This window comes from Rhyacophila brunnea, unplaced genomic scaffold (assembly GCF_057557595.1).
Source record: "Rhyacophila brunnea isolate RB1 unplaced genomic scaffold, BYU_Rbru_1.0 scaffold_2, whole genome shotgun sequence".
Classification (NCBI taxonomy): Eukaryota; Metazoa; Arthropoda; class Insecta; order Trichoptera; family Rhyacophilidae; genus Rhyacophila; species Rhyacophila brunnea.
The window spans coordinates 1,771,678-1,788,692 of NW_028232859.1; the positions used below are offsets into that span (position 1 = coordinate 1,771,678).

Below are 17,015 nucleotides of genomic sequence, written 5' to 3' on the forward strand. Positions count from 1 at the left end.
TTAACAGTCTGCATTCAAAAACGAAAAACCCAGTTGTGAACGTAATAATATATTTATGGACAATCGTAAGACTTTTATTTTTAATAAAAACAAATTCATATTTACCGATTTTATTGAAATATTTATGATAGTGTAAATTTAATTAAAACTGCATAAATTTACTATGTCGTAAACATTGATAACTGTAAAATACATTAAAAATATATTGTTTTTATAAACTTTAAGTAGGTATTCAAAATCCAAGTAATCGAGGTTATGTTGAATATAATTAAACATAAACCAATGCGTAACGTACATGCATTTCCTTTTGAGCTCCGGTTTCAATTCTTGGTGAGGTCATAATACATATATGTGATTTTCTTAAAACCGAAGATTTTTTGTGAATGTTTTACTGCTACTACATTATTGTGAGCAATATATGTATTTGTTACAGAATCACTGGATAAAAAAATATAACTATGGCGTAATATCTAGAGAAGTAAGCCCGTTCTCCTCTCTATCACGTAAGTATCTATTCCAACTCTGCTCCCGTCTTGTACACTACAGATACGATGTACAACATCCGTCGATGTATAAAAATCTGGATCAGTACAGATCTCATGAAGCTATTTGAATAAAATGGCCATCGGAACGCAGTAATCAAGACGTATTTTCTCCCACCATCTTTATAAACTTTTTGAACGGCTTAAATCGGACTTATTTGTCAATATTGTAGTATATTTTTTTTCGCTATGTTTATTTTTTTAAAAATTATAAGCGATTTTATTGTAATACTTTTACTGAATGGTTGGCGACATACCTTGCTATATAGAAATATGTATGCATATGTCAAAAACTATTGCAATAACAAAATTAATATTATGTTTACTGAGAATAATTTCAAAATCAACATAGGTACCATACATGATTATTAATTAAAATTAATATCCATCGGAATTTTCGAAAAAACCTCAGTATAGAAAGTGTTAACCGATAGACAGTACATTGATTTTTATGATGCTAGTCCGTTACCAGTAAAATCAATTTCAGTTTTATACTATACGAGTTATAAATTACTAATTGTTTTTGTTCCGCGCTTGTCATAAAATAAAGTTGTAAATACTTTGCCGTCCAATTAATGACACATTAATCTTTCCAGCGCTACTTTAATTACATTCTAAAATATATTATAAAACGCATCAAATGAAATATGATTAATTTAAGGTTGTATAAATTAGAACTTTTTATAGTAGATTCAAACATAAAAACAAATACGCCATAAAAACAAAAATATTCAGTATTTAGTGCAATTCATTAATTAACACATTATTAATTTAGGATTTAACATTATAAAGCTTGAAAGGTAATTGCACCAAAAACTCGAGTTTAAATACTATTTTCTATTAAAAAACTGCAACATAAAAAGAGTTATAGACGGTGAGAACAGGGCAGCTCGTAAATTTAAAAAACTTTTAACAAAAGAGCAGGATTTTTTAATGAAAGTATCGTGAGAAATTTGAAGAAATTCTGATAGTATTTCTTTTTTGTAAATATTTTCTTATAAGGATTCTTGACTATTAATTTACATGGTATATTATTAAAAATGACCAAACGCATGATTATTTTCAATTGTTACATTTTAAACAACTATTCATTCCAATAGTATTAAAAAATCTGTCTCTCCGATCACTGGCATTACAATAAAAATGATTTTTTTAATAAAAAAAATGTAACATACGTACGTAATGAATACAAAGGGAAGCCAATCCATCGAGTAGCTATTTATTTTTTTAATTCAAAAATTGTCAAAAATACGATGATTGGTATAATCATTATGGTCAGATTGGAGAATCTCAATTTATTTGCAATGACTCAAAATAAAAGAACGTCAATTATATTTATGAGATGCAGATAGATTTTTTCGGACTGAAAAATTTGAAAGTCAGGTAGATTTTTATAACTTTCAGGGAAGGTGAAGCAGAACAATAGTTGATGCAATTAAGTGAATGGTCTTGCCTCGGATAACCTTTACTCTACCTTTGAGATGACTGTAAGGGTTAGAGAAGCTTGGTCGCACAGGGAATGGAACAACTGGACGCCAGGACAAAGGACGCCGCAATATCTTAGACACGTATACAGAACGTAGACGAGGAATTTTAATCAGTTTCTATCTACTACTTAGTAGTTTTAATTCATTTTACTCTTAACATAATGTCTTTTTTATTGCGGATTGAGAATTACCATGCCTAAGGCTATATATAGAATAAAAAAACCTCTTTTTTTGTTGAAACTTAAACATATGCACGATTAAATCATTATTTACGTGTGCATATTTAAATTTTCACCAACTATTAAATCATAATAAATAATAATTTAAATATAAATAATAATATTTTTTTTAAAGTACCTATAAGTAACTAACGTATATTTATTTTCGAATTGCGTGGCGTCCAGTTGTCCCGGCTCCAAATCGTCCTAGACCCGTCGCACAAACGATGTCTGCATTTCGAAGTGGCCACGATCCTCAATCATGAAGGAATGATCGAGAAGATATACATCTAAGTACCAGGTAAAATGATGCAGACAGATCATACTTTACTATTTTTTTAATGTTGTTCTCTCAAGTAGAAAATATGAAACCATCATTGTAGCCCGATGGAAATACCCATAAAGGCTTCTTTTCTGTATCCGATTCGAAATGGGTAATTCGTATGGTTAGTGGTTGTAGCGGGCGTTGGCGGATTACGCGAATCGAAGATTATTAATATCATTACGCCAGATGAATCACAGCAGATGGACTGCAATTGCGAGAGTAAAGTTAAGGTCACTGTATCATCTACGGTGGGCAAAGATCCTCTCACACAGTAGGCGTCCACAACTATTTGCTAGCGAATCTGTAGCATCAACTAACAGATGAGAGTATTCTTACTTTTAATTGTATTCCTAATAACGTTTCAGGTGTTCCAATATAAAATAACTATTTAACCAGGGTATGCAATATTATGTCAAAATGAAAATATTGTGATAACACTAAAAGTCAAATAAAAGATCACAGAATTAAAATCGAATCGAAAATATACAAACTTTGTCTTAATTTGTTAAAATTTTAATTTGGAATGATCGAACAACAAACTTACTTAGTATTTTTGTAATATAATAATATATTATGAAGATTATTATATTTGTTTGAATTATTTTAATTAATAATGGTTTAATCATACCTTATCCCCCACCATGTCCGATCCTAATAGGATCATATAGGCCTCCACAGAGTAGAGGTTTATATTAACAGATTTTGTTTTTTACGAGAAATGGATGTCAGCCACTTGCTTAACCTATTAGTTCCATACCCTGACAGACACAAATTGAAAAACAATATATATACGTACTTGCCAGAACCAGAATTCAAACCTGGGACCCACCGTGGGTGTAAACATACCTTATAGGAGCACCATTTATTTATTTTCATAAATATGTAATGACCATTCAAGTTACAATTAATATTACTCATAATCACTTAATATAGAATTAAGATTAATTATTTTAAAGCAAATGATCAGCCTACCAGAGACACTGCAATTTGAGACAATTTATTGATTTCATTATTTTAATTATTCAGTACATATCTAAAAACATACAAAAACAAACGAATAATAATAAGTATCTTTTTAAAGTCAAAGCTACAAAAACGTTATAAAAAGTGAATTAGTTTTAATAATTCTTTATATTGTATATTGATTCATATAATTTAAATTCCGTTTATCAAGTTTTATATCAAATTGCGTACAATATATCTTTGGTTAATTCATAGTTTTTTTAAACACCTATTTTTATAAAAAAAAATATGGTCCACTTCAAATCCTTTTAACGTATTTCAAATTGGGCTAAAATAGTGTAACCATACGAAAATGAAATTCAGTACAAACAAAAAGGATTTGATGTTGAAGTTTATTTTCAATTTAAGATTTAAGTTGTGTTGTGTCAGATTTATTATTCTCAATATCCACCAGTTTGGAATCGCTGTCGGTTTATAAGAATATCCAAGTACAGAACTTACTCGCGTTGTTGAGTTCTACAACCTGTGATGTCAGTGTGAACTACCTATATTCAGCCTTCCCTATATACAGTACCTTTATACGCTATTGGTGAGCTGGCTATCTATAGAAGTTGTAGTATAGCGGCAAAGTATGTAGGTACGTACAGGTAAAGAGTATTAGATTCTTACAGGTATTGTACAGCTCGTGTCTCAAAACCGCACGCGCATTAGTATTAATGACTCCATACTACATAGCCAAGGCATTATAGATTACTCAGTGACTCTGAAATATCTCACAAGATAAAGCAATAACTTTAATTACATTTAGTATTATGAAACATGATTATATTCTGATACTGTGTATATATACACTTTGCAATAATGTTTTCCTTTTAAATTTGAAACCCATTATTACAAACAAATAATTATAACACAAAATTAGCATTTTCAAATAAACTAAAAAATCTAAATTTTGAAAAAAATACGCTCCTATAAACATGCAGCCGTGTTCAAGAAAGAGAAATGAATGAGTGTCACTACGCGAATTGCATGCATATTATGAAAAGACCAAATATTTTAGAGGAGGGTATAATGTTACTAGAAGTATTTGGAAGCGAAATACAAAAGATCCAATTTAACACATTTTACTGATAATATAAAATATGCAACTTTTATAATTTAAATAAACTGTTGGTTGATTGACAAATTTCATGTTATACCTTGATATCCTTTTTATTTATACCAAATTTATTAATAATAATATGGTCAAAATACCAAAATCGGATTCGATTTAAATAAAAGGTACCTACAGTAAAAACGAAAAATATATCGAATATATATATATAAATATGTCGATAGTGTGCGTGCGTTTAGGGATCCGCAATAAATACCTGACAGCCAATGACCGCGTATTCGTACGTATACAATCGACGACCCGCATCATTGTTTCGTTTTTACTGTACATATTTTAAGGTTATATACGTTTTTATTTTCTATAAAAATCAAAATTGTTCATTTTAAGTTTTTGAACATTACTAAATTATGTTATATCTTAACTCATTTAGTGCTGACACCGCGACTGGCGCATTTGCGTTAGTTAGCCATTAGATATAATTAACATGATATTTAATATGGTAATTAATGACACCCACGGTGGCCACGCGGCTTCAGCGTTGGACTATCACGCCGTGGGTCTCAGGTTCAAATCCTGGGTCTGGCAAGTACACATATTGTTTTTCAATTTGTGTGTGAGTCAGGGTATGGACCTAATAGGTTGAAGAAGTGGCTGACATCCATTTCTCGTAAAAAACAAATTCTGTTAATACAAACCTCTACTCTATGGAGGCCCATATGATCCTATTAGGATCGGACATGGTCGAAAAAAAATATTAATTAACAGGTCAGCAGTGATTGTGTAACAATGGTTGTAAATAATAATTCAAAATGTTTTTAATACAATATCTATATTATATATAGGCTCTAATTGTCATTGGTTATAAATATTCAATTTAAAGCAGATTAAACCAAACTGGCAACATCCACAAACGATAGTAATTATCAAATACAAACCCATGGACACTATTGTATAAAGAAATTTAAAATTTTATATAGAATCTTTCTGTATAGCGTTGTCACTAATTCTCAGATCCTACTATCTTTTGGTATACATTGCACTCATAGTAGTTCTGCATTTAAATAGCGATCTGTTTTATTATATTTTTATTTTAATCATACTAATTTGATTTGAATTGCATCATTGCAATAAAGTGTGATACAATACTAAATTAAATACTTTAATTCTACAAAATTTAGTAAATAAAAAATGCAAAACATCTATAATGAGGAACGTTAAAAAATATGTGATTATTTTTCAATCACGTTTTAACGTTTTGGTAAAAAAAAGAGTTTTTTAAATGAAAAATAACGGCATAGCAAATAAAACATTTCGAACATTTCCCAAGTACAATTAATTTAAACGTGAATCGTTGCATTTGATACGCTTAATTCAATGCTTCATTTTTAAATCTAACCAACCACCAATGAAATGTTATACTATCACGAAATCCTACATAACATAATATTATTATGGGTCAAAAATATTATTAAATTATAATTCAAAATAAAATAATACGCATTACATAAATCTATCAAGAATTTAAAGATAACTCTTATAATATATTGAATACGTGAAAACTAAGAAAGTTCTTAAAATAATTTAATTAAATTTATATAATTTGAATGATAAAAAAAACTTTTTATATACAACGTTTTTAAATTTTCTGTTGAATCGTATAAACTAGACTTGACTAGCTTAAACGATCAAAAAAATTTGTACTTGATAGAAATAATACTGAAATGTCATATTGATTTCCATAGTAACGCACGTATATATTAATAATTTAGTTGCTAGGACCCCAACCCCTAGCAATCAATAATTGTGTCGAAATAACTTTTCATACAAAACAGAATTAACTGAAAATGAATTCAATTCAACTTAAAGTTGGCTAAAAGTATTAAAAAAAATACATTGACATCGTGTTCTGATATATTATATTATAAAAGTTTCAAATGTCTAGCTAGTCGGGAAGTTAGTTAAAAATCGATTGCAAGATTTGTACCGGACAAAGAACCACCAGACAAATAAGAATACGAGCTAAGAAAAACGTTGTAAAATATTGGATACTTTCGGCTGCATACAATGAGTTTGAATAGCTACATAAAAATGAGAGATATTAATAAAATTCGAGGAATGTAGTGGAAAATGAGTGAAAAATGTTCTACTATGCTGACGAAATTTCTGACTTTTATTAAATTTAATAAAATTATTATATATTATAATTATATTGAGTTTAATTTTTGATATAATATCAGTGTATTTGGCTTATCTTGCGATAAGTTGACATATCATACAATCTCGTGTATTTTTTTTTGTTGCAAATAAATAATTCATCGCAGTTACAGCATCTCTGTCTATGAAAGGAATAACTTGGTTTATGGCTCTGCAAATCTCTTGTCTCTTTTTTACCTCCTTATCTGCAGCACATAGCATAGATGACTGTGCAGTTTCTTATGGTTTTATACACTATTCGACTTTTTACTTAACGACTTTCATAAAATGATAATAATACTTAATATTGAGTATTTAACCATATTATTAACTATTCTTATATAACATAAAAAATAAATTCTATATATTCCAATACCTATTATCATACAATTTTGTTTTGGATATATTCAAGACTTCAGAGTCTATAATCTTCCGCAAATGGACCAGAGTAGTCAATACGAAAGATAATATGAGGAAGTAGTGTTATGCCGATAGCCTTATAAACCACAAAGACGGCAGTCAGAAAACCGGAGAAGATGTGATGGTCTCATGTTGAAATCGAAAGACTTGGTCATTAGGGTGGCAAAAACGTGAGCGCAAACAGACTAAGATCATTGCATGAAAACGGCAGAAGAAGAAGAATATGTATATATTTTGAATAGTCAAATAAACGTTGAACTCGGAGAAGGCTGGTGCCATGAATGGCATCTGAGATGAGAAAGGTAATGTTAGATCTTTCAGGCGCCCAAATTATCCGCAAATACATCATAAGCCTAAACTGCATACTTGACATATAACATTGAAACCTGATTCATACCTTCCCTAGAGGATTTTTTGCCATCCACCAAGGTGATAAAAATACGCTGGACTGAGTTAAGTATCTACCAGTACTGACTATTTCTAATAATGTAATTTTGTTTGTATGGATCTATATTGATGTATACTACACCATGTCATTATTATAAGATGGAACCAATAAAAATAAATAAATCGGCGCGTGTACTTATATACGCGCGTTAGAAGTTATACTTCTTTGGCGTAACAAAACAAAACTTGTGATAAACTGGATTCTTTGACTAGCTCTTAATAATTATCTTGTTAAATTACACACTCAAGAAAAATTACCGCTTGTTGGAATCCCGTTGGTTTATTTATATACACTTTTACCTATATTACTAAATTATATAATGGTTTCTCGTTGTTTTTATTTTTAAAGTACCAACTGTCACTCTGACGTTTAATTGTTTATTTACGTAAGGAATATCAAATGGCCGACAATAATAAATTCGCTGCCTAGGCAACGGAACAATTATAATTGATAACATTATACGGCACAATCGTCACGATTGCTGTATCATATTGTGGCGTAAAGGTAGTGCGTTCGGCTGATAATCGAACAATCGGTGGTTCGAATCCAATCGAGTGCGTTTTTTTTTCGTGTGAAAAAATAAATTATGTGTTACATGTCACACGCCAAAAATACACTCTGATCTGATTTCCCAAACGCGCCAAAAGAAGTATAACTTCAAAAAAATATATTTAATTATATATTACATATTTATCACTGTTAATGTATAATATTATAGTCGCGTAATTACTGTAAAATAATTTAAATAATATAAATTATAATCCTTATATGCCTATTTTCTTCGTCAAAGCCAGCATACTTATGTAATAATTCAATATATAAGTGTGGCAAAGACTAATTGATAAATGAAGGTAAACAATATTACAATATACACACATAGATGGTTATAAATTATTATATATTATTTAGTATAATATAAATATGGCAATTAGTTTCTACATAAACTTATTTTTATTATTTCTCAAAAGTGCGATGCTAATACTCGTACCTATATTTATACAAATAGTATTTAATATTACAGATCTAATAATTACATGATATAAAAAGGGTTTCGCTATTTTCTGATGTTGTAATTTCATAACTTACTGTAGTTTTTTTTTTTTTCGACCATGTCCGATCCTAATAGGATCATATGGGCCTCCACAGAGTAGAGGTTTGTAGTACTTACTGTAGTACGGGATAGTAAATCAATACGCAATATTCGTCACAATAATAAATGCTTTTTATCATACTGGTATTAAAATTATTTTTACAATTCAATGTCAACTTTAAATAATCGCTTATTCTCGAAAATTCTCTCCACTGATATTAAATTCAGTGCTAAATTATAACACTGACTGCAAGTACTATTTTACTATTAAAAAGACCTCAACGCTTGGTCATAAAAGAAACCTAGAATGAGCTTTTATTACTTCACCTAACCAAAACGATAGGGAATCTATATTATACGCTATGCCTGCATTTGAATATGTGTATATTGTATCGGCTGTCCTATCACAAATTGGATCATGAGGCTGCATTTTCTATCTATAGTATTGATGGTGCTTAGAAGTAATTCAAAGGAAACCTGCTCGATGGCACGCACATCGTTCGTATGCTAATACATTATCATCCACAATCTATATAATATATACGGAAGAAGATGACTTCATAGGGCAATAAAATTATGTGCTTAGACTATACAGAATATAAATAAATGTTGCGGTATACTAAATCATGTTGTTTAACACGATAGGAGACAGGACATTATTTCAAATAAATAAATCATATAAAATGTTATGCAATTTTTTTTAAAACAGCGTAAAGATAAGACTCAGAATGCCAACCAAAATTACAGCAATTCAAAATCAGTTTAATTGATTGCTTATTTAATTATTGTTACAAATCTATCGGATACAAGAACGGGGTTAATTTTGCCCTATGATTGCACTTTCGACAACACATCAATTCATCAGAATATTGTATAACATATTGCCTACAGATCAATAATATTTTTCCGACCATGTCCGATCTTAATAAGATCATATGGGCCTCCATAGAGTGGAAACAGATTTTTGTTTTTACAAGAAATGGATGTCAACCTATTAGGTCCATACTCTGACTCATACACAAATTGAAAAACAATATGTATACTTGCCTGACCCAGGATTCAAACCTGGGACCCGTGACTTTATAGGCCGATGCTTAAGCTGCGCGGCCATTACCTGAAACGCTGTTACCTCAACAAAATTATTATCCCAAAAACAAAATTTATTCAACGCTTACTTGGTGATAAATTCATAATAATTTATAAAATTGATTATCACTTTTACTGATTGTCGTATAGTTAAAATACAAAATATGGATTGCTTTTAATTTTTTAGTGGGTACATTATATAATTATATATTTTATATTACCTGATTGATCTCTTTTAGAACTTCAATAATTATTTAAAAACATAATCAAAAGTTTAAAGTTAAGGTTAAAAGTTTAAAGTAATGGATTAATCTTTGAAATTTTGTAGTTGGTACCTACACACTATGGACGATTCGAGCTTACACTTATTTTTTTATTATTGATAGTAGTATTTTGATAATAATTCGCGTATAGTCCACCCATATTGAGGTGCATGTCGCGGACTATCACGTGAACTCACGGCGATGAAAATGTCTATGGTTTCATCATTTTGCAGAATATTTTGAACCGGCACCATCTCTTAAATTCACTAAATAATGACACTGATGAAGAGTGCCTACTATAATGTATTAGTAATTTGAATTATTATTAATTATTCATGCTAGCTTCAATTAATTTTAACAGTTTCTACGTGTGCGTACGTTAAAATACATGCAGCATGATATTCATAGATAATAGAACACAGCCTGCAGACCATAGATAATAGACAACATTCTCATAGAAAATACATAGTGCCAACTACTAAAAACAAAAAAGGACGTCAGTTTGACGTGACAGACTAAAAGTGTTGGCATGTGGAATATGATAAAAACGTTCAATTGTCGTTCATTGAATCATGCAGCAACAATGTTCGTTTAAAGGTTCAAAATGTGCTACAGGATGGGAGCATCATTCTGATAAGATTTTAAACACCAAGAACAACGACATTACACACTTTTCCCCCATAGCGGCAGCCCGTGACAGTAGGCGACAAGCACCGTGACATGCACCTCAATGTGGGTGGGCCTTAATACTCTCTTAAGTAATTAAATGTCCTTCTTCTTTTAGTGCCGTCTTTATTGAAGTTTGGTTACCAAATTGCAGCATATCTCCCTATTCTGGCCTAGTCGTATCAAATAACCAACATTTTGGATATTAAGTCACCTTAAAGGGGTTGCGTGGTCAAGAGAATCGTTTTTTATTCACGCAACTACTGCTTTCATCTAATATTTCTGTATTATGAGCTGATATAAATCATATTTCTTATTGCGGACAATTTGCCAGAAGTATACAGCTTCTCTGCGATTGATAGTAGCTTTATGATTTCTTATTGGGTCATCTTGAAACTTCATTGCTGATAATTCAATAGTATATTGCATTAATATATTATATATAGATAGATAGTATGATGAATGATTAATTTAATTGTTAAATACCTGAAAGCAGCTGCTTGGCAGTCGGGTTCTTCTCTACACCATCCTTGACATTCGTATAGAGATAGATTTTTTACGGTGTAGTATGTACTTCCAGCGAAATCGTAATCTGTCAGTTTCTCAAACGCGATTCGGCCTGTGGAAAATTGACAGTTTTAGTTCTGGGATGAAAATATAATTGAATATTACATTGATACAAGAACAGATGGCATAAATAAACTCTATAGCAGTAAACTATTATATTGAGATGCTAAAAGTGCTATATTTAAATTGTTAACATTATTTATTTCATGCTTATAAATACACTATGTTAAAATAAAATCGTGTTACACTGGCAACAAATTATTATTTTTTTTATTCATTGTTGATTGTACATTTTTTCAATTCACACGTAAGAAAATTTGTACATATATTGGTGTGTGTATGTATATTTCTACTGTCATCAGAGGAAGGTATTAATTTATCGACTCAAAATAGTTTGAATTTTATCTAATTTCAAGTTTAAAAAAATATATATATTAACCCTTTTCAGTACTTATTTGCAAAATTACATGAGACCACATTATTCCACCACGTTTGCAATAACAACCCATACTTTGATTTAGTGACAGTTAGTAGTCTATATTATTCATCTATGTTTAACACTCAATAATAATATGTGCCTTTCAAAGGAATGCGAGACGTTTTTATTATGTTATGTATATTTATAAAACTTCTTTGAAATTATAATTTAACATATTATAATATAACCATGGACAACATCAAAATCAGACAAAACTTGTAAAGTGTTTTGGTAGCTTAATTTGATCCATAAAGCTCACCAACAGAATTTATGTGAATATATTCGGTATAATAATTTTTATATGATATATTATATCTACGGTTTTAAATTGTGTATATTAAATTGTGTATATTAAATTGCATTCAGACTGTGCATTGTCAAATCATATATGTAATATTAATTGAATAATTATTACTATAACAAATATAATAATAATTAACCTGTCTTTTATGCAATTAAAGGAGAAGTCAATTAATAATATTAACTAATAATAATAACAGTTTCTTTTAAGTATTTAAGATTTTCAGGGATTAATTCTATTGATTGCAATAAAAAATTAACTTACCATGTGCTGTTGCGGCCACTAAAAGGAGTAAGAATGCTAACCGTTGCATTGATTCCCTCATTTTGTTATTTATCTGAAACAAAAAAGAAAAAAGATTGTAAATAATTATGTTTATCGGTAAAAACAGAAACAATTGAAAAATTAGATGTAGGTATAAAAAAAAATAATGTAAATAATAAATTTTAAAATAATGGTTTTCTAACTTAAAAACGTTAAAATCTCATAACACTGCAAAATAGAGATTATAAAAATAAATTGGTAGGCAACTTTTACACTTTTTCAATTAAATTATTTTTTTAATAAAATTAATACATACATCTTATATAAGGCTCATCGAAGTTTTTATTATTATTTAAATCAATTCAACTGCGAGGATGATTTAAAAATTCCTTTCCTTTATATTATATATTATCAAACAACTCACGTATCAATGCTAAACCTAAAAATCCACAGTTAAAATACCTAATGCCTTCGAATACTTCATGATTATTTATATATAAAGTAATCGATTTATCACCTTCGCTCTAAACATAACATGTCGTAGTTGACCTGTTAAAACCTCTGATGAGAGAATTATTGAGTCACTCAATAATCACGTGAAATTTACTGTTCGTTATTATTTTTTACACAAATAAAATTTATTTGCAGACTTAAAACAAATTTAAAGTCTCCCTTAATGGTTGCGCATGTGGAGAAGTTTTTAGAAAATTTCAATGTAATTACATCAAAGTTTTTAACAGCTCAATGATGATTTACGGCTTTACAGAGTAAAGATTTTCCTAACAGACTTTATTGATGAATATTTGAATATTTCTTCTAACCCATTGTATTTTTGCATGGAATAAAAACACACAAAAAACTATATACGAATTTACTGGATGCTAGATTAAAATCCACAAATTCTTCGGAGATGCTTGCTAATATTTATATCATTAGTTTTAATAAACAACATTAATTAATATGTACCTACCGATTTAGTTTATTCATAATTTCTAAGTAAATATTATAAATATATACATATACAATTTGTTTTGCATACATGCGTGTTGGAATTCTTTTCATTTCATCTTATCGTATGCTACAAGCATGATAATTTATATTGCTTTCCCAGAACTATGCTGCCGACAAAATTATTCATACATTATAAATGAACTGTTATGTCCATGATTTTAATTCGTAATTTTCATTCACCTAATCCGCTCGGTGATTTTCCTCTAGATTGGCGTCCGATTGTTTGTATTGTATCATTAATAGATGCAATCTCGCGGATCGGAGGGTTACTGACTCGCTAAGTCGGAGTTGTTTTCAAATTAGCATTATAAGATCAGAATTGAGCGGTGGGTAAACAATCTCACGACCGAGAGATGTTCCCACAGACTTACTTACTTCTCATTTCTATACCGCCTTCTCTTCGGTAAATCTGCAAAGATTCTAATGATACTCTTATTCCCAAACTCTAAAATTACTACCATAAAAGCTATAATATTAGTTAAAATTGTAACCAAATACTAAATAGGTACCTACATACAATTTTGTACATAGTGCTAATGCATTTTCGATAAATTTGAAATTAAATATAAATGCCACAACTTTTCATCATACTAGTGTGTCCCTCTCCATCTCCAGATCCTCGAAAAACCGTTTACTAACCCTTTGCTACACGCGCAAAATGACGACGCGTACTAATACAATATTTAAGCTTCATTATCTTGAAAATATAGTGACAGCTTCCAACAGGATTAACAATCTTTGAATTTTCTCATCTCTTAATTCTCATATAAAGAAGCTTTTTTGAAAGCTTGTTTTATTATTTTTACGCTTTTATTTATGTTGATAAATTTAAAATGCTGTAGGTGTGGACCATAACTACTCTGGTGGTTGATCGAAGTAGAAAAGGACGTGTTTAGCTGAGTCCAAAAACATTCTTCGCCCACAATTCTTACACCATTTTTCGTCGATCCGAAAATTCTTATACAAGTATAGATTGTTTTCATTTTTATAATTGCATACGGATTAAATTTTTTCACAATCGTTTCATATTATTTTCAATATTTCAACATACCATGAGATTTAATGATGGCAGTAGTGCAGTAAAAATTTGTTACATAAATAGTATCTTTTGGATACTTTTAATCCTGTTTCATACGTGTTACATAGCAATTACGGTTGGATTTGAAATACGATGATGCAAAATAATTAATTAATTCAGTATAGGTGTGATTCTTGCACATAATAAAGTGTGTAGCACTTATTAATAAAAGTTTATTTATTAGTAACCATAAAATTTATAGCATGGATAGTATTTGCATTATATTTATATAGGATATCCTGATATTAACAGGCAATTACTACTGGAATTTCAATTAAACCCGATAAATTCTTCAATAAGCTATTGACATGGAACTCAATAGTATCTAGATAATAAGACAAAAATAATGAATCGAACACTAAGGAAAATCTTTAATTTATTATTGGCGTATGTTTTATTTTATCAGGTTCAAGATTCCACAAATATAAATGTAAATTTATTGGTAAATTATCATTTTTAGTGACTAGCCAAATATTTTGGATTACACGAAATGAAAGTTTGATACATTTCTTGTACAAGAAAATGCTGTAAGCTAATTGCTTAATGTACTTAGTACTTACTCTACATCAAAGACTCATTAAAAATATCATAATATAGCCAGACGCGGCAATCAATCCCCCTAACAAGGCTTTAGAGGTGGACGCTCTGCCAGTTAGCTTAAAATGAGTTCAGTAGGAAATATATATAAATATAATATCAAAGAATCGCAATTAAGCCTTAAAAGTTAAAATATATAGCAAAAATAATTAAACGTAAATTAGACCAAAGAATAATAGATACATCAATAAAAATCTACCAGATTATTAAGAATTTGATACATAGATTGTAAAAGTTACTTAATTTTAAAAATATAATATAATTTATTATTACTTTAAAAAAACACTTTTGCCAGTTAATTTCTTTGGTCTAATTAGTAAGGTCGGTATGTCTAATTGCAATATTAAAACATTGAGTTCATTACATCTTTCTAAAATTTATATTATCCCGAGAAGTGGCGCACGCTGTCCATCTACAATATAACAAAACCATTACAACATTTTTATGGTTTCGTAATGTTTTACAACCTGCGAACCAAGCGACGAGGCTGAGTCATGACTCGGTGAAGAAAATAATTTACCGGCCGACGTAATTGAAGAATTTGTGCGAGCCATCTTTTCCTCTTTCTTTTGCTCCATCAAAGAAAATCTTATTTGCTTTAGTTTTGATTTGATTCGACAGCGCGATGGACGAGAAAATTCAATATACGTACTTCACAGTAATGACTATACGTAAACATGTGTTTTATATAATGACTCATTAATTTAATAGAATATCTCGTTCAAATACATTTAAATTAATGATTTCCAGTAACTTTTTCATGGCATTAGTGTTACTATATTATTAAATATATCATGCTTTATTGTCATAAAATACTAACTATCCGCCAACGGCATTTCATGTTTTAAGTAGATTAATTATGTTAAATATCTATTTTATTAAGTACATAACATTCCATCTAATAAAATTTCAAATTTATTTAGTTATGAGTAGCGTTTTATGAACAATTTACAGTGTATTTTATCACGAAACCTGAAATAATAACTATACTCATTTTATTGTTAGATTAGATTTTTATAAGCATCGCCTTAATTTAACCTTAATTTAATTTATTTGGAAAAACCAAAGATCTTAGATATAATATAAGATACAAGATATTTAACACCCATGATGCCCGCGCGCCTTAAGCGTTGGACTATAACGCCGTGGGTCCCAGGTTCAAATCCTGGGTCTGGCTAGTACAGGTATTGTTTTTCAATTTGTGTGTCAGTCAGGGTATGGACCTAATAGGTTAAGCAAGTGGCTGACATTCATTTCTCGTAAAAAAAATTCTGTTAATACAAGCCTCAATTCTGTGAAGGCCCATATGATCCTATTAGGATCGGACATGGTTGGAAAGAAAAGAAAAAAGATACAAGATATTATTATACACTTCTGAGGTTTATCTATTAAATAAGATTAAAGGAATTCCAGTTTATTATAAACATGCATTGTTATGAAAATCAATATGAAACATCAGAAACACATCAGCGACTGGCCCAAACTGGTTCAAAAAAGCCATAGGTGTTTTAGATTTGAATAATTGTGACATGTTTGAAAATTTTCGGGATTAACTTGTAGCTAACTTAATTAGTGATAATAGTGGTCTTTTTAACCATCAATTTAATGCGTCTAGGTTACATCTCTATATATATAACAATTTTCTATAATCAATTTACAATTTGTTTCAAAAATAAGATATGATTAAAACATTGTCAAGATTAAAATATTGGAATTAAAAATTCGTTTAATGCTAAAATGTAATGTAAAAATTATGTGTATGCATCAGTGTTCCGAGAGTAGAGGCAAAATACTTCGATTGGGTTACATGTAAAAATTTTGAGGGTATCGAAGGCCCACAAACTAAAAAAAAATGTTAATAAACGTAAGAGTTCAAATATCTCGTGTTAAAACGTCATAGATGT

General features: G+C 29.6%; 1 protein-coding gene across 1 annotated transcript in view; it reads right to left on the minus strand.

Annotated features, from left to right (window-relative positions):
• Positions 1-12,486, minus strand: part of tyn (trynity) — an 81,227-nt gene extending 68,741 nt beyond the window's left edge. The window contains exons 1-2 of the mRNA XM_085946367.1: positions 12,426-12,486; positions 11,302-11,434 (exon numbers count right to left, since the gene is read on the minus strand). Of these exons, the coding sequence (XP_085802493.1) occupies positions 11,302-11,434; positions 12,426-12,486 (194 nt within the window). The remainder of the gene's footprint in view (positions 1-11,301; positions 11,435-12,425) is intronic.
• Between the last annotated feature and the right edge of the window lie 4,529 nt (positions 12,487-17,015).